The following is a 26,043-nucleotide window of genomic DNA, read 5'->3' on the forward strand; positions in this document are numbered from 1 at the left end:
TTCCCAATCATATAAACAACAACATCCTTGAAAATAAGAAGATTCTCCTCTCCTTTTGCCCTAAACCATAACTATACTAACACGGCTAAGCATTTTTCAAGAGTCAAATCGATCAGGATGTATCCAGTGCAACATTAGTCAGAGCAAAACAGTACAACAATCATTGATCTTCCTTCGCCCCCTCCCACAGAGATATGACGGTCTGCCAGTGTTCCACTTTGGTCCTAGTGTTGACATAAACCTGCCCAATACCTCGGTCCTATCCAGTTGAATAGTGAGGACTGCACACTGAGGACGCACTAGGCCTCAACGAGCAGAGTTGAACCAGGAGGAAGTGCTGTATATGTGGGGGTTCCAGAGGGGAAACATGGTGTTTATGAGGTGGTTCTGTTTGCTCCTGCTGTGGCCAGCCTCTGTTGTTCCGCTGAGGCCTTCAGTGTTTGAGGAGGTAGGTAGAAAACACACTGGGTAGACCGTGGTCACATGAAATGCCGTTGATCCCAACTGAAATTATCACATTGTGTCTGTCTGTCCGTCCGTCCGTCCGTCTGTATGTCTGTATGTATGTATGTCTGTCGGTCGGTGTTTGTGTCTCTGTACTATGATTGTTTCCATGTATGTTTGTGTGTTTACTGGTTCACTAACTAAATATAAAATGTTCAATAGTTCCATAGCTGTCATTAATGTAGTTTATCCCAAAAATGTTGTTGTTTGTTTGTTTGTTTGCACTTCAGAGGTCACATCCCCTACCCCACCAAACGTCCAGTATTTCTCGTTCCAGTGCCACGTCCGCTACATCCAGTATGTATGGCTAGTGTCACTGCAGTCAGCCGTCCCAAGTCATCCATTCATTCATTATCTATTTCATTTTCTATCCTCTATCTATTCAATCAAAACTAGTTTTGTATCCTCCACCGTCGGCTCCCCGCTGGGTAACACAGACTCTCTCTCCCCCAGCGGCCCCGGGTCAGAGGCGCTGGCGCCGGTCCTCCCCCGTCCCGGACACCACCCACCTGGAGCTGCTGGTGGTGGTGGCGCCCGACGTCCAGCACGCCCACCGGCAGGACACGGAGCGCTACGTCCTCACCAACCTCAACATTGTGCGTCACACACACACGGGCAGAACGTACAGATCGTACAGCAGCTTGTGTGTGTGCTGATCTGGGGACAGCGTGGGATTTAGGCCTACTCATGCTATTTGAATAGATTGAATCACTTACAGAGATAATCTATGTGGGATGCTAGCGGTACGGAAAGAAAGAATGGAAGGATAAGCTGATTTGTTGTATGGATTTATACAGCGTGATGGTATATCGGATAAATGCAAAACTAATCTAATAGTGAGATGAACGTTTGCCCCCAGGCCTCAGAGCTGCTGAGGGACCGGACCCTGGGGGCCAACATGAGGGTGCACCTGGTGCGCATGATCATCCTGTCTGAACCAGAGGTTAGCAGCTCCTACCTGGACTCTCAACAAGCGTCCACAACATTCTCTGTCCCTACTTTCCGTCTTATCTCTCCACCACAGAGCTCCAAGCACGTCTCTCACTCCGTCCGTCCGTTCCTCCGCAGCCCGATGTCCAGATGTCCCCGGACATCTCCGCTTCACTGAAGAGCGTGTGTGACTGGGGCCGGAAGATCAACCCCCTCAACGACACCGACTCCCTGCACGCCGACCTGCTGCTGTACATCACGCGGTACGGTCCCTCGTCTCGCCGCATGCTCACACATGTCAACAAATGTATGGTAAATAAATGGTAAATGGACTGCGTTTATGTAGTGCTATTCTAACCAGTGGCCACTCCAAGCCCTGTACGATATCGCCTAACATTCACACATTCATCCACACATTCACGACAGTGTCAACCATGCAAGGCGATGGCCAGCTCGTAGGGAGCAGTTAGGGTTAGGTGTCTCGCTCAGGGACCCTTCAACACTCAACTAGGAGGAGCCGGGGATCGAACTAGCAACCTCCCGATTACCAGCCAACCTGCTCTACCTTCCTGGGCCACATGCCATCCCACATGTACGATGCGTTCAGGAACGCTCCTGCTCACGGGCTGATGTTTAGGGACGTGCGACAGGTACGACCTGGCGCTGCCCGACGGGAACAAGCTGGTGAGGGGCGTGACCCAGCTGGGCGGCGCCTGTTCCAGCGACTGGAGCTGCGTGATCACCGAGGACACAGGCTTTGATCTGGGCATCACCATCGCTCACGAAATCGGTCATAGGTATAGAGCGCCAGCATTATGATGGGTTGGGAGCGATGCTAGAAATATAAAATGCATTTGAAGGGTGAATGTGTATACATTTTTGTGTATACATACATTACATACATACATGTGTATACATTTGTCAGATGTCAAATGTCACAACACTATTTATCCACAAAGAAAACAGTGATATATTGTGAATAGAGACATTGACACTATATATATATATATATGTATAATATATCTTACAATTCTTGGCATGTTGTTGCCTCAGTTTGAAGCAAATGTTGAACACAGCATTCCTTACAGTCTTCTTCTATTTGTCCTTCCTTCACCCCAGTTTGAAACAAATGTTTGCGGGCGTTCCTTACAGTGAAGGATTTTTTCCTTGTTTTTTTCTTCGCCCCAGTTTCGGGGTGAACCACGACGGCGTGGGGAACGCCTGCAGCAGGAGCGGCTTCATGATGGCGTCTGACGGGGGCTACAACAGCGTGGACCTCACCTGGTCCGCCTGCAGCCGGCAGCAGCTGCTGGCCTTCTTCAGGTGCCCGTCTCCTCCTACCCGTCTGCTGGCTCCGGCACAGCTGGGCCCAGAGGCGGCCAGCTGTGCACAGCTCCACATCACACACACACACACACACTGCTGAGAGGGCTGATGGGCCCTCCTCATCTGGTCCCTGTAGCAGGATGTGTGATCTGGAATGTTTTTTGTTTAGTGTGTGTGTGTGTGTGTGCATGTGCGTGTGCATGCGTGTGTGTGTGTGTGTGGGAGTATGTTTGTTTGTGTGTATGTGTTTGTGTTCCGACAGTGAATATGTTGTACACTGACATTTCAATTATTTCTTATTATCTTATTCCAGGCTAATCAGCTATAGGCCATTGTGTCAGTTTGTTGGATCTGTTGTATTAACGTTGGAAATGATTTTGAATACGGTGAAATCCTTGCTGTTAGTGAAGGAAAGGCCCAATGTGTGAACGATCCTCCGGCGCCGGGGAACTCCCTGCAAGACTTGAAGCCGGGCCTGTACTACGGCGTGGACGACCAGTGTCGCATCGCCTTCGGCAGCGGGGCCAGGGCCTGCTCCTTCTCCAACCCTGACCAGGTGCTGGCGCGCCAGGCATGCTGGGAGCCACCGGCTGGCGTTTCAAATGGGAAACAAACCAACACATAGATGGTACTTTGTAAAACATTCGGTAACAACGTGTCTCCGTCTCCGTGGCCAGCCCCCGTGCCGCGTCCTGTCCTGCCACGTCCATGTGGGCGACCAGAGCTCCTGCAAACGCCTGCTGGTTCCTCTGCTGGACGGAACCGAGTGTGGACCAAAACAGGTAGGCCTACTGCTCTGTCCTGGGTCCAGTGTAGACCTACTACTGAAGAGCCCTTTGATAATGTTATTAAGGGTACGATTCGGGATAAAACAAAGAATAGAAAGCAGCAAGAGAGCAAGTTGTGCCTGCACCTGCACCTGTGACTCACAGGAAATATGGATTCTTAGAACCATTTAGGACAGAGATGCCCTGATTGGTCATGAATTTCCCAGGGAGAAGGAGTCAACTCAAAATACACGTTTTCACAGCGTATCACATTAAATGATGACCAAAGGCTGTGGCATTTCTAACAAACACACTCAAACGATATCTCTTACCAGCACCAGATGCTCTGTAACTTTAACACAAGGGTGTTTCCGAAGTGCTCAATCTTTATTCCTATTTACCTTTTTTTTTACAAAAACAACTTACAAAACATCATATTTTTTTTATATTTTTACCGTCCTGTACATTGTGTTGTTCCACCAACGTTCCCATCTGGGGCGTCTAAAGTCCGTCTCCTCGCCCCCCTCTCTGTACCAGTGGTGCCTGAAGGGCCGCTGCGTGGCCCCCGACGAGCTCAGCTCCTCCGTGGTCCACGGGGCCTGGTCCAGCTGGTCCGAGTTCTCCCCCTGCTCCCGCATGTGTGGCGGGGGCGTCAGCCATCGCACGCGGGACTGCAACAACCCCAGGTACGGAGAACACAGCCCGGCCGTGAGTCACACCATGAGTCACGCACCGAGTCGGTACACAGTAATCCAAGCCCTTCTCCTCCATGTGCAATAACAGCCTTTGTTGTTGTTGTTGTTGTTGTTGTTGTCGTTGATGTTGCGTCCCAGACCTGCGTTCGGAGGGAAGGGGTGTGAGGGCCCGGACGTGGAAGCTGACCTCTGTCACCGGCGGAGGGTAGGCTCATGCTCCTGGTGGCTTCTGTCTATGTTGCTCACAGAGGACGTCCATACACTAGGTCAGCCGTTGTTTGTTTACCCTGCAAATCATTGATCCGTGGCGGCGCCAGGATTCCCTGGTCTTCAGCAGAAGGTCGGTCGGTTTGTGCAGAAAAGCCTCGTCTGACAGAAACCAGAAGCGCTGACTAATAACTTGGCAACCGCGACACGTGTTGCTTGGCAATATCAGTTGCTTGGCAACAATCTCAAAACGTCCTAGACTGATCTTGAGAGAGGGAGGGAGAGAGAGAGAGAGAGGAAGTAATACTGTGAAGCACTACCAGAGAGTTGCTTGAATATTTGTTTATGCTGTAACATTGATCGGTGCATGTTTCAAACCATACATGTTGCAACGACCTTACGTTTTGTGTGCTCCATCTCCCCCACCCATACAGCCCTGTGCTGGCACCCAGCTGGGCTTCATGGCCCTGCAGTGCTCACAGACGGACCCCCAGCCCCTCGCCCTGCTGCCCAACCCCGCCTCCTTCTACACCTGGCTCCCCGCCGTTGGATTCATCACAGGTGAAGCCGCCGTCGCTGTCCACACGCTGCTTCTTCCTCACGCAATAGCCGATCCACAGCACTGGTCAACAGTGCCGTGGACGGAGTTTCAATACATTTACTGTTTAATTTTACAGTACATCCGTCTCTTCTTTGTTGTTCTGTGCGTCTCATCACCAGGGGACGAGCAGTGCCGCCTCATGTGCCAGTCAGAAGGGGAGAACTTCATCGTGAGCAGAGGGTCCCGGTTCACCGACGGAACGCGCTGTGAGAGCGACGAGCCCGCTCCCTTCGGCTCCACGGCGGCTTGTCTCAGAGGGAAGTGTCAGGTAGTCGCAGTGCAACGCAGCAATTACCTTCTGTTCTCATGGTGAGGCTTGTGCGTCATCGTGGTCGATGATTCACACCTTTTTTCTTTTCCCTCGCTCCCCCCCGTGTCCCCTTTTCAAAAAGCTGTTTGGATGTGATGGAGTGTTGCATTCTGGGAAGCTCCACGACGCCTGCGGGGTGTGCGGGGGAGATGGCTCGTCCTGCCGTCTGACCACTGGCTCGTACGGAGCGGGTCAGGCCAGAGGTAGCGCTTCTGTCCGCCGATTGACAAGGCCTGTAGTTGTACCGCGTCTCTCCCTGTATCCACTCCCTTAAGGACGTGTGGTATAGTCTCACTCACACCCTTATAGGGGTTTATAGGGGTCAGCAATTGTGTTACAGATATCAATTAAAAAGCGAAATACTTTCAGTTTCAGCCTCCCACTCATTTTAAAGCTTGCTGCTTTGTTTCTGCAGAGTACGTGACTTTTCTTTCACTGCCTGTGAATGCAACGCAGGTGCTTATTGTGAACAGCGCACCGGTCTTCACCCATATGGGTGAGTACAGAGGCTTTTCGTGGTGTTATCAGGGCCTTCATTGCTGGACTTTTGCATGTTTTTATAGGCACATTGCAGGATTCGAACCGGCCACCTCTGGATCAGAAGCTATCACAGCAAAGCGTTTGAAAACCAAATGACCTCATTAATGCTAATGATGTCGTTCATCTTCCCAGCTGTGATGGTGGGAGATCGCTACGTGGTGTCGGGGACAGGCAGCATATCGCTCAACACCACACACCCCTCACCGCTAGATGATGGCCACTTGGAGTTCCTCATCTATTTGACCCCTGACCTTCTGCCCGAGAGGGAGGAGCTTCTTCTGCCAGGGCCAATAGAACAGGAGACACACATACAGGTATGGACTAGTGGTGGATTTCATGATTCGTTTGAATGAATCAGTTTGCGTCGGTCAGTTCGCCAAGAAGAGTCGTTTGTTTGTTTGTTTGTTCGTTCGCATTTCTGGTAGCAGTGAATCATGGTTCTCAGTCAGAGTCGGTCAGACTCGGCTCCTCCCTCGTTCTCGTTCAAACGAATCGCAAATGCACGTTCTCAGCCGAGTCGGTCAGACTCAGCTCCTCCCTCGTTCTCATTCTCAAACGAATCACGATCGTGCAACGGTGCAAACGGTCATCAATCAACACAACATGAACTAAGTTCCTTTTAACTGAGCAGCGCTTCATGGTCGGGATCGGCATGTTGTTGCCCGGCTGGCTCTCGTGACTTCTCAGTCCTCACCGCTAAACACAGTCAGTGAACGAACGGCGACTCGCGAGTCAGCGACTAGTGGGTGGAGCTGGGAGTCGAGTCTCGGCGAACGAACGACGATGAACGAGACGTCGAACAAGAGCGGCGAATCAGGTCGGTTCGTTCATTTTAAAGAGTCGTTCGTTGGAACTGATTTGTTTGCGAACGAGCCACCACTAGTATGGACTCAAAACCTGCCTCTGTGTACATTGTGTCAGCTGAAGTAGTGGACCTAAAGCAGAGGTTGTCTTGATAACAGAATCAACCCAAAGCAGAGGTTGTCTTGATAACAGAATCAACCCAAAGCAGAGGTTGATTCAACCCAAAGGCCCAAGGAAACTTTGAATAAACCAATATTGTGAATCAACACTTTGATCATTTCTTTGGCAGGTCTATCGTAAATATGGAAAAGAATATGGGGAGAAAACCAACCCAAACATAAGCTACCAGTTCTACCTGCCAATCAGAAATGAGGATTTGAAGGAAACCAAACCCCAGGGAGAGTGGTCCATCTCCAAGACCCCCTGCTCCGTCACATGTGGCTCAGGTGAGGTCACATCCTGTCACTGGTGATGGCTCATCCTGCTACTGGTGAAGTCACATCCATATAGAATATGGATGTGATATGGACATATAGAAACTCAAATAATGTAATTAAAAGACAAAAAAAATAAAATTGACTTCATGAGGGTATTCATGTGTTTTAATGGCGTCCTAAACGTTCTTAGTTCTCTTCTGTAAACCTATGATCTTAAAGGAGCTAAACACATTTACTGCACTAAATTGTATAATGACCATCATATGTCATCAAATCAAAGGAAACATGTCTAGACGAGAATATGGCTTACCCGACAACAATGCTGTAGGTTCTCCTCGTGTATTTTGCGGGTTGGAACGTTTGTTTTGGTTTTTGCCTGCGTGTTGTGACTCCCTGTTCTCCCAGTACCACGGGTTGCCAGATTTCAAACAAATTGGCACATGAACAAAGCGTGCTGCAGCCATGGAAGCAAGCAAGCAAACAGGATCAACTGAGGTTTCACTAGGTTTTACCTGACCTGAACTGCCTCATCCTCAGCCTCTCTGAAATGTTATATGCTTTAACGCTCAATGCTAATGCTAAAACACGGGTTCATCTTACCATTTCCATTTCACTAACCCCATTCAAGATGGATGCCTCATGAGCTGGAATACAAATTTAAACATTAAAAAGTATACTGAGCAGCTGTTCAACACTCAACGTTGCTTGTCATTGTCAAAATAGAATAATTCGGCTTGTTGCAAAATAATAAGTTGTGCTCGGCTGGTCTTCCGCTCGTGTTTGTTTAGTGTCCCCAACCTGGCAACCCCCGTGAGCTTGGGGTCTTGGGAGGAGGGTGCGGAGACAACCATCTCCGGTATTGTGAATTTGGACAGCAGTGCTGATACAGCCTGATACAGCCTTCGACACGAACACTTGTTCCCGTTGAAGTGGTTCTTCATTTCCCCGTGTTCCTGTGTCTCCCAGGTACGCGGCAGAGCTTGTTTGTCTGTGCAGATGAACGCACCAAGGGGCCTCTGGAGGAGATCCAGTGTGGTCCTCTCCCTTCATCTGCACCTCCTCAAACACCCTGCCATCTCCCTGCCTGTCCACCAAGGTCGTGATCCCAATCACTCTGCTTATTCATTCAAGTGTCACACTCTCTCTACCTCCAATCCTCTCTCTCTCTCTCTCTCTCTCTCTCTCTCTCTCTCTCTCTCTCTCTCTCTCTCTCTCTCTCTCTCTCTCTCTCTCTCTCTCTCTCTCTCTCTCTCTCTCTCTCTCTCTCTCTCTCTCTCTCTCTCTCTCTCTCTCTCTCACCCCATTTCTCTTGTAAATGGTTGTCTTTCATTGTCTGTGATTGGTTGTTTTGAATTGGATTCCTGCCTTTGCATTTGAAGGGTGCTTTATACATGCCGTGCCTTTATATATCTCCCCCTTTTGTATCGTTGTATATCAGGTATAATGTGATGCGTTACAGATGGGAGGCGGGGGCGTTTGGCCCCTGCAGTGCCTCCTGTGGTGGGGGTAACAGAGTGCGCCCTGTGAGGTGTGTGAGAACACAGGGAGGAGACGTTGCAGACGTCCAAGTCACTGAATGTCTGTCTGATTCAGCCCCGCACGCTTCTGAGGCATGCAGCCTTCAACACTGCCCTGCCAGGTAGACATCTATATATAGGAATATATATATATATATATGTATGCCCTGAATGTAAATATACTTAGAGACACAACACACAGACATAGACACAGACACAGACACAGACAGAGAGAGAGAGAGAGAGAGAGAGAGAGACAGAGATATGAGTTGGCCTCTTACCAATGCTTTAACCATCCAACGAAGCATGTTTACGTGGTCATCAAGAAGCCTGCCTCCCCAGATGGCGGGTGTCAGAGCCAGGACTCTGCTCGGCGGTGTGTGGGCCAGGGGAGGCCCAGCGGACCGTGTCCTGCGTGCGTCCGGAGGACGGCCAGGAGGAGGTGGCTGTGGATCACGCCTTCTGTCCGCAGCAGGTCAAGCCCTCTGACTTGGTCCCCTGCGTGGTGGACGTGTGTCCTCTGGGCTGGGACCGAGAGAGGAAGGTACAGCACAGGGCCTCCTTCCAGCGCTTGTCCAAAGTGTCTCTTGTGTGAAAGACACCTTTAGGTTATGAATGCACAAGTGATTCAGTTATAGAGTTTAGATTTTTCTGAACTCTGCCCCTCCATCCTAGCGAGATGAAGATTGATTTATAAGGGTTAGGGTATTCAGGCGGGGGAGGTAGGAGCTAGTTCTTTAGTCTTTAGCTTAGAGGATGTGTTGGTATCAATCCTCCCACTGTTCATCACTAGAGTCATGTGTGTGTGTGTGTGTTTCTCCTGTCACCCAGGAGGTGAAGGGCTCTGGTATGATTCCACGCTCCAAACAGGTTCCTGTGTACGTGTGGAGCCCCGTGGTTGGCCAGTGCTCCAAGAGCTGTGGCAACGGTGAGTTCCGTCCGCGTGAACGTTTTGTCTTCATTCACAAATCACCCCTTGGTCGAGTCCAAACCCACAGCCTTCCGCTCGTGTAGGAACCCAGCAGCTGTGGTTCTCCTGCGTGGACCACCGGACCACACTGGGCGTGCCTGAGCTGCACTGTGAGGGCTCCAGTAAACCGCCGCCTGACTTTGAGGTGTGCAACACCGCCCCCTGCCCCCCAGTGTGAGTAACTGCACCTGTTGGTATTGTAGCATACTGAGTATACTGATTCTATTGATTCCATGTGAATCAATACAATCAGTATGTCAAATGGATCCATTATATGCACTGAAACAGTCTCAAAACCGAATATGTTTCGATTTTGTAATGTTTGAATCCGATGAAAACCAAGCAATTGATTAGAGATTGTTTGTCTATCGAGAATCCCAGCCCCCAAAAGGTGCTTTGATTGTTGCTGCCTGTTACCATCCTCGTGCCAGATTCCTCTAACCCTTGCTCCTATCAATTGTTCTCCTCTATCCGTCATTTTAAAATTCTTGATTGCGCCTGAGGTTGGCTGTACCTGACCTGACCACCAGGTGGCGCTCCAAGCCAGGTGTGTGCAGTACGACCTGCGGCGGGGGCGTGGCCAACAGGGTGCTGTACTGCGCCCGGGTCTCGGAGGCGGGTGCAGAGGAGGAGATCGTGGAGGACGGGGAGTGTGCCGCCTCTCCCAGGCCCCCAGCGGTGGTGCCCTGTAACACACACAGCTGCCCAGCAAGGTGTTGTTAATGCCACACACACACACACGCACGCGCACGCGCACACACACACACACACACACACACACACACACACACACACACACACACACACACACACATAAACACACACACACACACACACACACACACACACACACACACACACACACACACAGACATACACACTCACAAACAAGCACACAAACACATACAGGCACACACACATGCATGACACACATAGACACACACAAACACTCCTCCAGACACACACACACACACACACACACACACACACACACACACACACACACACACACACACACACACACACACACACACACACACACAGCAGCAGCACCCTCGGGGACGTTAACCACCTCTTCTCGTCCTCGAGTCCCTCGGTCCAGGTGGAAGGTGCTGGGCACCCAGTCCTGCTCGGTGACCTGTAACCTGGGCGTGGCCCTCCGGACCGTGGCCTGCGTGCAGTTCGTCCACGGCAGGGAGAGCGCCGTCCCCGAGGTGCAGTGCCGCGTGGCGGTCAGGCCCGCCACCACGGTGCCCTGCCTGGTCCAGCTGTGCACCTTCAGGTGGGAGGTCCAGGAGTGGAGCCAGGTACGCCCCCCCCCCCCCCCCCCCCCCGCCCCGGTGGAGACCACACCTGGCATCCATTAAACCTTGCAGTGTGTTTTTTTATGCGTTATCTGTCTTACTTTTGTCTTACCTGTTTCTTGTAATCTAATCTTCCCAGTGTTAAGTATGTTTCGTTGAACCTGTCTTTTCTGTGCTCTGTTTTTGTGATGCGTCAAAATTTTGTGCAATGTCTACGTGCTCTGATTCTACGTTTTGTCGTATTTTTGTGTAATGTCTTTATGTCTGTGTGTCAGGGCTCCCTTGAAAAGGAGGCTTCAAGGTCTCAATGGGACTCACCTGGATAAATAAAGGTTCCATAAATCAAAATAAAATAAAAATGTCTTTCAAGTCACAGACGTGGGGACGTTCAGTCGAATGAGATGACGGCCCATGTGGACGAGACTGTACTTGTGATCCTTGTTGTGGGCGAGCTGTGCATGTGGAGCGATCAGATGGGGGTCTTTCTTTGTGTGTCCCAGTGCACGGTGTCCTGTGGCTACGGCATCCAGTCCCGCGGTGTGTCCTGCATGGGCCCCTCCAGCCCGGTGCCCCTGACCCCTCTGCTCTGCATGCACATGCCCAAGCCCGTCACCATCCGAGGCTGTGACACGGGGGCCTGCCCCGCCCGCACGGAGCTCACCTCCACCCCGTCGGCCCTCGCCAGCACAGCCGCCGCCGCCGTCGCCGCCCGGACGGAGGCCCCTCCCAGTTCAGAGGCCCCTCCCAGTATAGAGGCCCCTCCCGGGACAGAGGCCCCTCCCAGTATAGAGGCCCCTCCCGGGACGGAGGCCCCTCCCAGTACAGAGGCCCCTCCCCCGTCTCTCTCTCCGAGCAGGACCACGGCGGCGCCCGACGCCACCGCCGCCGCCGCCCCCGCCGTCACGCAGTCGACCAGTGAGCCGCACCCTCAAAACCTCATTCACTCATTCACTCATTCACTCACCATGAGGAGGTGGGCAGAGCCGGTAGAGGTGACCGTACGCTGGACGTTGTGTACTCCTGTGTTCAGGAGTGTGCGGGCGGTTGCTGCTGGAGGAGTCGGGCACGCTGGACCTGCGGCGCGCGGTCGGCCGCTGCATCGTGTCCATCGGCCGGCCCCTGGACGAGGTCATCCGCCTCCGCGTGGAGTCTGCGGCGTTGAGTTGCAAAGACAGTACGTGTCGGTACAGCGCGGCTCACTGGCCTAAGTGTCTAAGTGCATGTAGGGAACTATTAGCATCATTCTGTTTATCCAAAGCGGCTTCATGAACAATGAAGGCACACGTTAAATATCAGGGCAACTACCAAGACAGCGTGCAGAGTCTCTATAGGATACAGCTCTTATGACTGCGTGTTGAATTATGAGTCAGTATTAATTGTCCTGTGATTTGAACAACTCTCCTCAAAGGGGAATTTGTGGTCTTCTTCGACCGGCTGGCCCTCGTGAGGAAGTGTGGGCAGATGCAGGGCCTGGAGCTGACCACCAGGGGCAACGTGCTGCTGCTGCGGCAGAACCTGATGAGCGCCGGGAAAGGAGTGCTGCTCTCCTACACCTCCCGGAAGAACAACAAGCGGAGCTACCACCAGGGTACGCTAGCGAGCAGCTCGCTAATTCTGTCCGACGTGCCTGTATCTGATTATGAGAACTCATTCAGTAGTTCAGTGGAGAGCAGATTCGCTTCACGGTGTTTGGATTGGTTTCTTGAGATATCCCCCTTCTGGAGGCTCGCACTAGCTTTATGTTCAATGCAATGTGTGACCATTAGAGATGATATACCATACACACACACACACTTGCAGAAACACAGAGGCACACACACACACACACACACACACACACACACAGTTCAATGCAAAGTGTGACCATTAGAGATGATATACCACACACACACATACACACACTAACAGAAACACGGAGGCACACACACACACACACAGTTCTATGCAAAGTGTGACCGTTAGAGATGATATACCACACACACACACACACACACAGTTCAATGCAAAGTGTGACCATTAGAGATAATATACCACACACACACACTAACAGAAACACGGAGGCACACACACACACACACACACACACACACACAGTTCAATGCAAAGTGTGACCGTTAGAGATGCGGCCCCATTTAAAGTAATCCATATGTATACATAAACCCTGGCTCTCTCCCGCAGACTGTGACGTCCAGCTGTTCTCCTCCAGCGGGGTCTTCCAGAACCCCACCACCTCCAGCACCAACCACACCTGCCGGGTGCTCATCAACGGACCGCCCTCGGGCCAGATCCAGATCCAGGCCCTGAACATCAGCCCTCAGCTCCACGCCAGCGACGCCCAGTCCACCTACATCACGGTACCTCCTGCCGGGTCTCCTGAACTTAAGACGGCCTCGCCGGTCACGTGCATCGTCAGCCGAAAGCATAATAGTCACTGGTGGTGGTTTGTTTTGTGAACTCCCAGTCGTGTTTTGCCTCTTGAATTTCCTTTCCTGTTGTATATTTTTGTCAGATCAGATCTAGGACACATATACACATGCATGACAAACGCGTGCATGCACACGCACACACACACACACACACACACACACACACACACACACACAAGAACTCTCGAGGACATGAACCATCATGCATTGCCTCTTTAATTTCCTTCCCTGCTGTTTATTTTCAGATCCAGGACATGAACGTCCTGAAGACCACGGTGTTTAAAGGTCCTCAGCTCTTCCTCTGGCATTCCTCAGGGAACATGGCCGAGGTGGAGTTCCACGGAGACTATCTGCACACCGCAGGAAGCTTCAAGGCCGAATATACGTTTGTGTGACTTTTATACCAGCGGTTTAGAAAAACAACCGTGTTTTACGTTTGGAGTATTTTGGGGTGTTTTAACGTTCTTAATATGTTATGTTTTGTGACCTGAAACATAAGAGGCTACTTCTGAGAGATTCAATGGATGGATCGGTTATTTTTTGTGACCACGCACATTTCTTCAACATTTATTGCTAAATGTCAGAAGGAAAACAATCTGAAACATTCAGAAGCATTGTCTTGTCATTGTCATTGTCTGAAATAGTCAATCTCTGTTCTGCACAGAAAAACAACAATACGGAATTTATATATATATATCTATCTATCTCTGACCTCTGTTTTTATAACACTCAGCACTCAATCTAAACACAAATATCAATAAGAAAATAAGCTATATTGTCATCATCTTCGATCATCAATGCAGTGCATTTTTGGGGGTGTGAATAGGGGGGGGGGGGGGGGGGGTCACAGAACCGTAGACCCCCCTCCATAACAAAGTGGGAATGCACTTCACCCTTCCCTGGAGCATCCCATGCACCCGTCACCCGACAGCGGCAGCAGGTCTAGACGTGAACCGTCTCACAGTACAGAGCAGGGTCACAGGGGTCCACCACCACAGGGGGTCCTGTGGCCCCCTCCCTGTTAAGTCTCTAGGCCTCAGGGGCCTCCAGCAGGTCCCTCATGTCCAGGAGGGCCGTCTCCACGGCCCGGCCGTACTTGGCGGCGTGCGTCTCCTCGCAGCTGTTGAAGGCGGTGATGGCCACGTTGATGTGCTCCTCCATGGGGTTGTAGCACACGCCGTAGCCGTCGGGCACCATGGGGCCGAAGCCCATCACGCAGTCCGTCTTGGAGCCCACCTGAGGGGGGCACAGGGGGGTCAGAGGTCATGGGATCTACTTTGTCTGTTTAGGCTCTGGCTGCAGTTGATTCAGCACGCGTGTCCCCGGACACGCGACTTCAACGCATAGTAAATTAAGATTTGTTTCAGTTCAGTTTAAATACAACCAAAAAACTAATGATTATGATCATCATCATCTCAAGGAGCAGCATTATTATTATTATAATACAATACTTATTCTTAAAGAATATACATATAGGTACGTTTGCATATCCTTAGCCTCATAGCATAATTGACCAAGTCATATTTTAACGTTCATCTTGTATTTAGCGTCAAGATGCCTAGTGATTATGGAATGAAAAAAGCACTCTGATTGGCTTAGGATGCAGCCAATGAGGCACAGTGAATCAGCAGCGTTAGGAGAGTAGAGTTAGGTTAGATATCACAATTTGTCCAAAATATGACTTTTATGCTCTTATGCTATGAGGCTAACGATAGACGTTTGAATATAATGTCACCCATTGATTTGTGTGGGCATCGTGTTTAAGACGCTGTGGTCTTAAACACTCCAGTCATCGATATACCTTCATGTTCTTCAATCTGAGGACCTTTCTGGCCCAACCCAGGGGAACATCCACCCGCAGCACACCTGCCCCTGCCTGTGGCCGGCTCGTAACACATCCCCGATTATGACATGAAACGTGAAGGCCCGAGCAGCAGTACCACCCACCTGGCTGGTGGACAGCTGACAATGCTGAGCCACAGCGTAGGAGGTGTCCATGAAAATCTCCGGCATGGAGGTGAGGTCCTCGATAGCCTGCAGCCTCAGCCCCAGGAGGTGGCGGTCTATGGCTTGCCCGTGGATTGCCTGATCAAAAACACAAAAAGAAACGCTGTGACATCGACTCAGTGACTCGGAACGTGGTGGATTGGTGTCAGACCAAGGCCTTACGTCTTTGGTCGTCTGCCGGTGGGTCTGAACTGCTTGGCGCATCAAGGCAATCTTCTCTGCGTTCTGTTGAGAAGCAGGAGAAGGGGGGTCAAGGAAAGGGACTGGATCTGCTCTGAACATCCAGGTACTCAAACAGATTGCGTTGCTCCACCCCTACCGGTTTGTCTGGATCATCCATGGCCAGCACAAACTTGGACAAATCCATCGTCGTCGACCTGATGGCATCCGTTCTCCCGTATTTAAACATTCGTAAGGAAGCGCTCTCATAGGTGGAGCCGCACATGTTATACATTCTGCAATCAAAGCGGAGTGGGGCGTGACATTAGTAGATACTGTGTTTTTAGAACATACAGACAGACAGTGATGCTGTGGTAGAAAGAGGTTCAGAACACGGCTTTACGCTCACCTAAAGTAGGCGAGTTGAAGCGCCATCTGCACAAACGCATCAGGACTCAGCTTGTGTTGCTTTGGTACGTTTTGGCCAAAATGTGAAAACACCAGAACCTTCACATCCAGGTCATGGACCATCCTACCAGAGAAAATAAAACCTTTAATGAGGAGATTCAAGGAGATGACGAATTAACCAACTCATTCCACGTGTCCACATACTGGGAGCATAACATGTGACACATACATGTGTACATACTGGGACCATAATACACATGTTTACATACTAGGACAATAACACACCACACACGTTTACATACGGGGAGATCATTTGACACAAATGTTAACATGCTGCTATATAACGGGTGGCTTAAATCAAGCAATCTGATTGGTTCCCAACTGTTGTATATTGAGCGTATACACACAGCTATGACTCCCATTCAGTTTACAGAGTTCAGTATCACTCCGCGCCTAACTTGAACTGTTGTTTATTTATATATAAAAGCAATAGCATAGTTCACTGAAGCCTAAAAATATGTTGATTGCTGGAGAGGGTGGAAATGTTGTAAAGCAATAGGCACACGGTGAGTGAACTGCTAGTAGGCTAAATTGCCGGCGAACCAAGCTACCGTCTCTAGCCTTCTCTCTGAAGGACGCTACAGTGTGTTGCATAGCAACTGCCGCACACTTTGCATGCAGCCAGGAGGGACTACTTTTTTGTGTTCGTTAAAAAAATGCTTTTCCGACTTTCTCACTTTTTCAAAATTGAGGGTGTCTATGACTTTCATTTCGCCATACTTACGCAACCGTTTTATAAAAGCAATAGATCACTTCAGTCAGTGCAATGTGCTCATTATACCAGTTAAGGGGGTCGCCGTCCCTCCGCTGCACGTCGGGATGAACAACGCCCCTTAACTGTGGTATAATGAGCACATTCCGCAGCCTGTCGTGATCTATCTCTTAAATAACTAATATCATATATATAACTATTGCACGTGACACATACATGTTCACATACTGGGACCACGAGGCACCACACACACACACGTCCACATAGTACAGCTATAAACCCTTCACGTACATGTTCATGTTCTGCTTGGCGTTCTCGATGTCCCTCTTGACCTCGGGGGTGATGTTGAAGCGCAGCTTGAGGGGCATGGGTAGCGGCAACATGGGGGAGCGTAGCGTATCCGGCCGCTGCCTGGGGTCGGACACAGCACCCAAATGGATTAGAAATCACGCTATTGGTCAATCCCATGCGGATATCTGCTGTGGTATAAAGGGGATAAAGGGTTTCATGTGTACAGAATATAATGACTCACATGTACTGAACGACGTAGTCGATGAGGAAGACGATGGGCGGGCCTTCAGCGGGGGAGTGTTCGTAGACCAGTCCACATGTTCCGTCCTCGCCCACGATGAACTGGGACGCGATTCACAAACGCACGCAAGTAAGTACGTAGCTTTACTTATGGAGCACTTTTTATAATACACAGTTACAAAGTGCTGCACACTCACACCCAAGTGAATAAATGAACTATGTAAAAACATCACAATGAGACAGAACAAATTCCAAAACCAAAGCTAAGGTGATTAAGTTTTAGTTTTATAGTTGCTTAGTAACATGATGGTCAAAGGAAATATTCTGGTCAAAGATGATTCTTAGCAGTATACTTGATATGCAAGTGAAATGGACCAATAAATGTATTAACTGCAATGTAAAAGAATAAATAGGTTGTAGAGGAAATAAATAGACCTACAATGTTTAACATTTAGCAGTCAAATGTGCTGTGGGTAAGATTTAAGAGCTATATTTGAATTTAATTTGTTAGAAATGCCACAGCCACCTGTTAGCCATTAGTGTGAAATGCTCTGTGGAATATCTGTTCTGGTTGACTGTGCCGGCCTATTTAAGAGCCAATCTAGATCTCAGACCGCTCCCGGCCTATTCCCGACCAATCAGGGCATCTCTTTCCTGATAATGATCCTTGATAATCTTTCCTCCAGCCCTACACTCCAGCCCTATTCTACAGCCCTACACTACATCCCAAGCGCTTTTAGTGCAAGAAAAGCGCTATACAAATCCAATGTATTATTATTATTATGATTATCCCTACACTCCAGCCCACGACCCGGAGCTTTGTGTGGTTACTATTACCCCAGCACCGTCCACGTTCCATTCTGAGGTGAGCCTGTCACTGACCTGCAGTGTCTTGTCAAACCACCGGTTGCCGCTGTTCCAGCGGGCGCCCCCGCCGTGCAGCATCTGGGCCGCCACCCGGCTCTGGTATAGCTCGTCAGACACGCGGGGCATGGGCGCGTCCAGACACACGCTGAAGATGCTCTTCTGGATGGCGCGCACCGACTCCTTGTTCGTCTTGTCTGCAGAGGACAGCCGGCACACAGGATCAGCCATTGGACCAGGATGTGTTTTTTTTTACTATAATCACTTAATGTACGCACTTATTGTATGCTGTATGTCCTTGCAGTTAATAATAGTACTTAGCATTGTGTAGCATCTAATCCTAGCTGGTTTTGTTGACGATGGGGAATGGGTTAACATAGGCTGTGTCCCAATTCAGGGGCTGCGTCCTTCGAAGGACACAGTCTATGAAGGTGTGGCCTTCATAGACCGCGAAGGCTCTACACCGAATGCCGAACGAGCGTTGTTAAATGAGACGGTCTAGCGGTGACAGCTGCGGTTCAAACCGGACAGCGGAGGAGAAATATGGAGCCAGAAATCATGATTTTATTTGTTATGTTTTATCTTTTAATGGAGGAGTGGGAGAAGATTCACCGCCGGAGCCGGTGAGTGAAGAGGAAGAGAGGACGTTGGCTTAACGTTAATTAGTTTAACGTTATATGGCTAGCGTTAATGTCATTGAACTTTGACAATAAAGTTACATATTTAAAATGGTCCCAACCTTACTTTTATATTTAAAAAATGGTTTTACATAGTTTTGTCATTAAACATGTATTCGCTGCAGGTGCCGCTTCCGCTCTCTCCGCGCCATTTCTGAAAAAAAATCTAACGCGCAATGAATCTTAGGATACGTTGGGCCGTGAAGGATCCACCCGGTGGGTCCTTCAAATCCAGGAAAAGAAGGCTGCATATCTCGGCCGCATTTGAAGGAGCCTTCGAAATGGGACAGCCTTGACACGCCGCTGTGACGTAAACATGCTTCAAATGCGTCCTTCGAAGGATGCAGCCCCTGAATTGAGACGCAGCCAGCGTGATTGTTAGTGATTGGCACTTGGTTCTATGAACATCCTTATATTACCGACAGCGATATATTGTTTCTCTTTCTTCTGACAAATGTACTTATTGTTAGTCGCTTTGGATACAAAGCGACTAACTGGTGTCTGCTCAATGCCCTAAATGTAAATGTCAATGTAAATGTTTATGGAATAGAGTTGTTTTTGCATCTGAAATGTGGGACCTTACAAACTGTATCCTCTTGTGTTATTTGATGTAAATGAACTCTACAGTCTTTGCCCGTCTGAGTGCACAAACGTGAAGAAGAATTAAAAAGCACACTGCAGAGCGAGATGTGTTGGTCTACGGTCTACCCCTACGATAGCTTCAGGCACTGGCAGGATTTGAACAAAGAGAAAAGCAGGGTACAGTTACAACAGCCCCCCGTATCTAGGACACAAACGCAAGAAGGCATCAATCACGGGCGCCGCAGAGTTCAATCGCTTCCATATTTCAGTCAAACACCTGTACGCCCCGTCCCAAGGTACCACCACCACCACCCCCAACAACCTCATCCCCACCCCCAGCCAAGCCTCACCCTTCATGAGGTTGTTGTAGGCCTTGCCCCAGGTGTTGCGGTGCTGAGATGTCAGGATGCCGATGGGCTCCTTGTTGGTCTGCAGGGAGGAGTTCCAGATCTTCTCCAGCTGCATGTAGAGCTGGTCCTCCGTCAGCGGGGAGCCGTCGCTGTTGTACACGTCCAGCACGAAGAACTGAGGGGGGCCGCAGTCATTGTAGCGTCATACAACGGCTCTGTTTCATATCAGATGGAGCTCATAATAATCCATATATCAGATAGGATCTGTGTTGATGGAGCAGGAGGGACTAGAAGACAGGCTGGAAGGTTCTGGGTTACCCCTCTGTCTGGGGTCTTCCTGTAGCCCTGAGCAAGATGTCTAACCACTATCTGCTTATTATTTATATGATTATGTATTAACTCTGTATCTTAAACTGATAGATTATGGTCAGTCAGTTGGATCCAAGCATGCCAGAACACTAAATCTAAAATTAATCCCAAAAAAAAAAAAGTTTAAATAAGGAGACTTTGGTGTACCTGGAAGTTGTGCACCACGGTGATGTGCGTGGATGTGCCGTGGTTGGTGACAGTGTCTCTCTTGGGTCCGGGGATCCGGCAGGAGGAGAGGATCTTGTAGTACTGGTCCATGCACAGAGGCTTCCCACCGAGGTACTCCAGAGGCAAGGTATCGCTAGCACACAGACCCTCGCGTTATTCAGGGGTCATGTTTGGCACCAGTGTAGAACAACTGGGTCCGTTTTATTCATGTTTATGGTTTTGGTTGTGAAACATACCTGTCAATCATCTTTTTGAACTGCAAGATGCCAGTTATCAATTTTGCAGCAAACCTAACAAAGATTAAATAATGAATAAAAATTATTATACTTCCTCATGCATTAAATGGTTACATTTATGTTTTTAATTGCACATGGTCCCTTTCAAATCAAATCAAATCATTCTATATAATCAATAAATTCAATAAATGAATGAGGTGTGCATCATATTAATAATATGTAAGTATAAGTTGCTAATGGTATATTCAAGGTGGAAAGCAGAGACCGACTTGCTAGTGTTTGCTATGCCCTGTGTTGTGTTGCTATGCTGTGCTACATTGTTCACTGCATATCCCACCGGTCAGAGTGGTCCGAAAAAGCCCAGCCATGTTTACCGAAAAAGCCCAGCCATGTTTACCAGCTGTGAAAGCGCCAAAAATAGCCGGCGAGAGGAACAGGATTAGCCTGCGTGAAGGTTGACGCGTAGGTCCAGCTGATTCACAACCCTGGAGCTTGAATCACACCAAACGTAAACAGCGCCTCTCTCTGTTCTCAGTCAGGCCTCGTCGTCTCCTCTCAGCACAGCGGCCACACCAGAGCACCTTTCTCAAGGGCATCAATGCAAACACATGCATGTGTGCTTATGCCTTTTGTAGTGGCGTGCAAACCACAGTGAAAAGCCACCGTCCATCCCAGCTGAAAGAGGCCTGAGTTCACCATACCGTTCTTGTTCCACCGCGTTCACGATCATCGTTTAGTTACAAGAGTAAACGTAAATCTTCCAGAGGGGAATCAACCAGAATCTCAAATCCGATAATGTCAGAGGTGAATTGAAATAAAATAAAATTTGATTAATTGAATCCACTAATTGCTAGGACTATCTCTATAGAGTATGACCCCCACCATCTCTGGGTCCAATTCCTTCATTAAATCAATAATTCATTCATTAGGCCATAACATCAATTATGGCTATCATCTTAAAAGAATGTGAAATAATAATTCAGAATTATTAAAATAACATCAAAATGATAGTGCTCCTCCTAACACCTACTAACTGGCCTCAACCCGGTTCAACTACAATGGCTCTGGGTTGTTGTTGTTGTTGTGGTGGTGACAGGAGCCGTGCAGGTATAGGGGTTTCTCACCTCATCTGCCCCTGGCGGTCGCGGTACTGCATGCGGGGAAGCACCACCCCAGGGCTGGTGTACACAGCCACCGGCATGCGGCAGTCCAGATAGGCAGACTGCATCCACCACTCTGAGAGCTGGGGACCGTGACACAATGGACCATGTTTCAACATCAACACTCAAACACTGTTTGCAAGTGTCTGATCCGTGTTACTACTATCTTCTGTCTTTGAGTTTGTCGTCTTGTCTAAAATAGTTTTTAGATTTACTTGAATCAAGTGATTTTCAGTGAAATCAGTATGGGAGTATGGAATCCGAGTATGATTCCAAGTATGGAATCATGCAAAGAAAAATGCATGGTGGTGGGCTTAATGGGGGATCAAATCCAGAAGCCTTGGTCTGTGAGACACAATACTCGCTGATGTTCCCTGTCTAGATCCACACAAACACACACACACACACACACACTAATCAAATGCGTGTTTAAAAAATATTTTAAAAACATCCTGTTGCAGAAAGCAACCAAGGACAGAACACGACATATCGACCCTGAATTCGTAGTGTGTTCCACTATGGGATTTCAAATAACACACACACACACACACACATTACACACATTACACACACACATCACACGCTGCACCCTACACACACCCAGTTCTCCGTCTTCCTGGCCCTGCGCTCCAGGCTCTTCTGCAGCCTCTCCCCCACTCCTCCCTGGAGGAAGTCGGCCACCAGTTGGCGCGTGTGCTCCAGCTCCTCCTCGCTGACGATGGGCTCCAGCATGGCCAGGTAGCGCTCGCACGTCTGCCTGAGCGGGGGCACGGGCAGCCTGGGCAGGCCCTCCTGGGTCACCACCGACCTCTCTGGGACGTGGTTGACCCCCACTGGTCTGAGCCGGCACGCTGCGCGCCCCCCCAGGCCCGGCCGCAGCTGTGACAGATAACCGACGGCGGGGGTGTTGTGTGATTAGTGGGGCTGCAGTGGAGGGTTCGTTTTTAGGGTTGATTATTGTTATTTTTATGCGTTTTTTCCACGTCATTGGTTTGTCAAGAGTTTTGGAAATGGACCAGGTCAATCAAGAGATAAAACATCACTCTTTATTTCATAGTGATCTGAAACTGAGAACAACTCAATATTGTGTCTAATAAACTTGTATTACCGTTGATTGCTATATTTTAATTCATTGTTTATCAAGGATATAAATAAATAAATTGTCTTCTCACTGTAATATGATTCATAAAATAATTTGACTTTTTGCCATCATTATTTGGCTATGTAGTTTGATAAGATGTACGTCCTGATATGATCCAGGTCAAGGAACGGCAGGTTCCTGCTCTTCTACTCAAACTGTCCTCAAGTTGTCGACTGCTATCATCTGCAGGCCCATCGATAATATCCGAGGCTTAAACTCACAAATGGGGTAAAGGGTGCCCTAATTACCCGTTATGAAACATTGGCATTACTTTATACGGGTATAATCTTGACCCGATTGCTGCTTACTGATATAAACACAACTGAAGGCCTAGCAGTCAGCTGAAGGCCTCTTGTTTGTTCTGTCAATACATACAAAGTTTAGCCGGACCGCAGCAGTCATCCACATGCGCTTCAGAAACGCATTAGTCTGGATGCTGGTCAGGGAATACGCGCAATGTGGATCTGACAGCCGTTTTGAACATGCTATCGCATTGCTATCGCATTGCTATTCGGGTTATGTGTTCTGTGACAACGATCACAGGGGTGAGGTAAACACGAATACAGAAGCGTTCAATCGGTCGATACATGGATCGATATATGGGTGAAATGTGCGTGGATGTGTGCGGGGTTCCTCCCCCTTTTAACCTCAGATCATCATAACAAACCCACTCCTGTTACTAACACTGCTAGGGTTTATAAACGAGCACACCGCCTCAATCATTCACGGCGTGTTCACTTACCGCAGCTCGAACTAAATATCCCAACATGTCTTCAAATGGACGCACTTAGGAGGTGGGTCTCGTGTGCATGTTCTGAAGCCCAGGCTGACATGTCTCAAGGACAACCGAGCAGAAGTATCAACACCAGGGTTGTGTCCAGTCTCCGCCCCCTGAGGAAGGATTTGTTGGGACGAGACGAGTTCACTTCACTCATGCTTCCACAATGAACGCGTGACGAGTTATTTCATGTGCGATGGAGATATGTTTTGTGTGTATCGAATAAAAATATGACTTTCACTGAAGGTGGTGCAAAGTGCATCGACAAGTCACTATACTATTGAGGGATTATAAGGCAGATCTGTTATAAATATGGGGGCACCCACTAAATATTGCGGGTGGGTGTACAGTTTCGTGTTGTCCACATGATGGCGCTCGGCCAACACCTTCAAACGTGCATATAGGTTACAACTATAGTGCTGTTTGAAATAGCCTATCGTCTGCTTCACTATATACATATTCAACTCAGACTCCAATGATAAAATTAAAAATTACAAACAAAGGTTTCAAACTTGGTCCAGTTTATTTTTCAGTATCGTTTATTGTGTGGCAAATCAAAGGCCAAGTGGAAATGAATGAGTATGAAAATAGTAGCCTTATGTGCAAAAGTAGACTCCAGCAAGGACACGATCACTCTCAGAACCACACGTCACCAATACTATTCAACGACACACAATATGGAATTGCAGTGTTGTGTTTTAATTGAAAACAAGTGTAAGGAAACTATACAAAATCAAATATCTGACACATCAAAATGCTTCAATTGCTCTCGTCCAACCACTGCCGGATAACAATTTCTGTTTAAGACATATAGTTTGAGATGCGAATATCTGCTCAAGGTCCGTATGCTGCCAACTCATGAACTCAGACAGTCCTCCGGAGCCCAGCACCGAGATTATGTTGGATATGTTTGCGCTGTCCAAGTGTTCCGAATCGGACTGCAAGTCTTCATCAGTCCGCGTCCTCTTGCCCGGCATCGGCCCCAGGTCGGGCAGGTAGAACTCAGGATCAACAAAATAATAACTTGTGTCTACTTTACGCTTTTTACTGAAGCACTGCGCGCCTTGGGTTGGTTGTTTTGGTGGCGCGCAACAGTCAGAGTGGAAGTATCCGTTGGTGACGGTGGTCACCACATGCGTGTCCAAGTCGAGCACGGTCTTTTGGTTGGACTGCGTGTGAACTATCGGTAAGTCCCAGGAAGATTTCTCCGCAGTACAGCAGCTCCAACATGCATCGGACACCATGACGTCCGACGAGTCGCTCACAGAGACCATGGCGCAGGCTGCAGGCGCCTCTTGGTGCGCCACCTCTGCAGGTTGGCCGCTCGGCTGGTGCGCTCCGCAGTGCCAAGTGTCCGACTCGTGCCCGCCAAAGTTACAGTAGAAGTCGTCAGACAACTCCGTAAAGCTCCCGGACAGCTCGAGGTAGTCTTGCTCTTGGCACGCCGTGGATACATCCTCGTAGTGATGATGATGATGAGTCTTTTGTATCTGAGGGAAGTTCTTGTTCACGTACAACTGTCTGGCGTTGTGGAGGACGTACGTTACCAGCAAGTTCTTGTGGAGCTTGATGCCTCCTCTCTGCGTCCTGGAGCTTTGGATTTTCCTCAAGGAAATGGAGATCAGGTTCTGTGCGTCAAATGCGCACTCCATCCTAAAACGGTCCACCCTTCTTCCCTTTACTTCCTCAAAACACTTATTTCTATACCCCGATAAATGTGTACGTTTAGTTCGAGGGATTTCTACTTGGTTCGAGCACACTGTGCGCAGAGCGCTCCATGTCTTCCCAGTAAGGGCATGGATTCGCAACTCTCATCTTTCCTCGCCACGCCCTCGAGTTGACAGCGTCCAATGGGAAGGAGGCGGACCGTCTGTTATAGGCAAATCTCACTACAAGCCTCATTCACGATGCATGGAGGAGTTGTCATGCTGCATTTCACAATGTGTCTGCGTGGTGTGCATGGCTTAGTCCTTGCAAAATATTACTTTAGTAGGATGGAATATAATAAACAAATGATATTAGACTGTCAGCATACAGGACAGCATATGACATAAACCCACAGATATTTCCATGAATGTCATTAAGATCAGTGACATAGTTTGCAACTGGGTCTGTCCAAGTTGTATTTCCAATTTCCACAAACACATACATACACACTCATACAGACACAGACACAGACACACACACACACACACACACACACACACACACACGCACACACACACGCACACACGCACGCACACACGCACGCACACACACACACACACACACACACGCACACACACACACACACACACACACACACACACACACACTTGTAGTGTATTGTCTCCAACTCCAGCAGCATGATGTCATTAGAACAAACACTAATAAATGAAACTCAAGGTGAGATCCAGGTGCCCACAAAGATCCACGCCACACATCTGTTTGTGTGTACACACACACACACACACCAAGACGGCTGACATCATGGCTGACTCCTCATCCTGACTTTGATTCATGT

At 49.0% G+C, this 26,043-nt stretch overlaps 2 protein-coding genes and 1 pseudogene across 4 annotated transcripts; 1 reads left to right on the plus strand and 2 right to left on the minus strand.

Annotated features, from left to right (window-relative positions):
- Positions 1-269: 269 nt before the first annotated feature.
- Positions 270-14,034, plus strand: adamts13 (ADAM metallopeptidase with thrombospondin type 1 motif, 13). 2 transcript variants are annotated; one of them, XM_084468449.1, is made up of 30 exons: positions 270-448; positions 735-801; positions 958-1,100; positions 1,364-1,447; positions 1,573-1,697; positions 2,085-2,231; positions 2,623-2,757; positions 3,166-3,316; positions 3,438-3,542; positions 4,065-4,213; positions 4,361-4,427; positions 4,864-4,990; positions 5,150-5,298; positions 5,423-5,543; positions 5,756-5,836; positions 6,013-6,194; positions 6,974-7,130; positions 8,088-8,217; positions 8,581-8,760; positions 8,981-9,182; positions 9,470-9,566; positions 9,653-9,782; positions 10,139-10,321; positions 10,711-10,915; positions 11,413-11,649; positions 11,686-11,827; positions 11,943-12,086; positions 12,321-12,500; positions 13,091-13,266; positions 13,584-14,034. In XM_084468449.1, exons 1-30 carry the CDS (start codon positions 344-346, stop codon positions 13,731-13,733), a joined length of 4,251 nt encoding a protein of 1,416 aa, XP_084324575.1. In that variant the 5' UTR covers positions 270-343; the 3' UTR covers positions 13,734-14,034. The 2 variants fall into 2 exon arrangements, with proteins under 2 accessions (XP_084324575.1, XP_084324574.1); XM_084468448.1 differs by having other exon boundaries at positions 11,413-11,827.
- On the minus strand, positions 13,872-23,636 carry LOC311343567 (carnitine O-acetyltransferase). Its single transcript, XM_084468450.1, has 14 exons — positions 23,505-23,636; positions 22,222-22,500; positions 21,586-21,704; positions 20,462-20,515; positions 20,205-20,358; positions 19,689-19,863; positions 18,098-18,276; positions 17,217-17,317; positions 16,976-17,095; positions 15,914-16,036; positions 15,665-15,800; positions 15,508-15,570; positions 15,286-15,423; positions 13,872-14,574 (listed from the first exon to the last, which is right to left on the minus strand). Exons 1-14 carry the CDS (start codon positions 23,529-23,531, stop codon positions 14,368-14,370), a joined length of 1,875 nt encoding a protein of 624 aa, XP_084324576.1. The 5' UTR covers positions 23,532-23,636; the 3' UTR covers positions 13,872-14,367.
- Positions 23,637-24,179: 543 nt separating this feature from the next.
- On the minus strand, positions 24,180-25,193 carry LOC311343792 (immediate early response gene 5-like protein pseudogene; annotated as a pseudogene). Its single transcript has one exon. The product of its transcript is annotated as an immediate early response gene 5-like protein pseudogene (transcript).
- Between the last annotated feature and the right edge of the window lie 850 nt (positions 25,194-26,043).

The sequence above is a fragment of the Micromesistius poutassou genome, assembly GCF_964030765.1.
Source record: "Micromesistius poutassou genome assembly, chromosome: 5".
In the NCBI taxonomy this organism is placed as follows: Eukaryota; Metazoa; Chordata; class Actinopteri; order Gadiformes; family Gadidae; genus Micromesistius; species Micromesistius poutassou.

Excerpts from the sequence above, each read along its gene's own strand:
- adamts13 (XM_084468448.1), top strand. The coding sequence starts at position 344 with ATGTGGGGGTTCCAGAGGGGAAACATGGTGTTTATGAGGTGGTTCTGT. Across the intron at positions 4,214-4,360 it reads CGGGACTGCAACAACCCCAG|ACCTGCGTTCGGAGGGAAGG; the intron begins GTACGGAGAACA and ends GTTGCGTCCCAG. Across the intron at positions 7,131-8,087 it reads CTCCGTCACATGTGGCTCAG|GTACGCGGCAGAGCTTGTTT; the intron begins GTGAGGTCACAT and ends TGTGTCTCCCAG.
- LOC311343567 (XM_084468450.1), bottom strand. The coding sequence starts at position 23,531 with ATGTTGGGATATTTAGTTCGAGCTGCG. Across the intron at positions 17,318-18,097 it reads GGTTTGACAAGACACTGCAG|TTCATCGTGGGCGAGGACGG; the intron begins GTCAGTGACAGG and ends ATCGCGTCCCAG. Across the intron at positions 17,096-17,216 it reads GACTACGTCGTTCAGTACAT|GCAGCGGCCGGATACGCTAC; the intron begins GTGAGTCATTAT and ends GTCCGACCCCAG.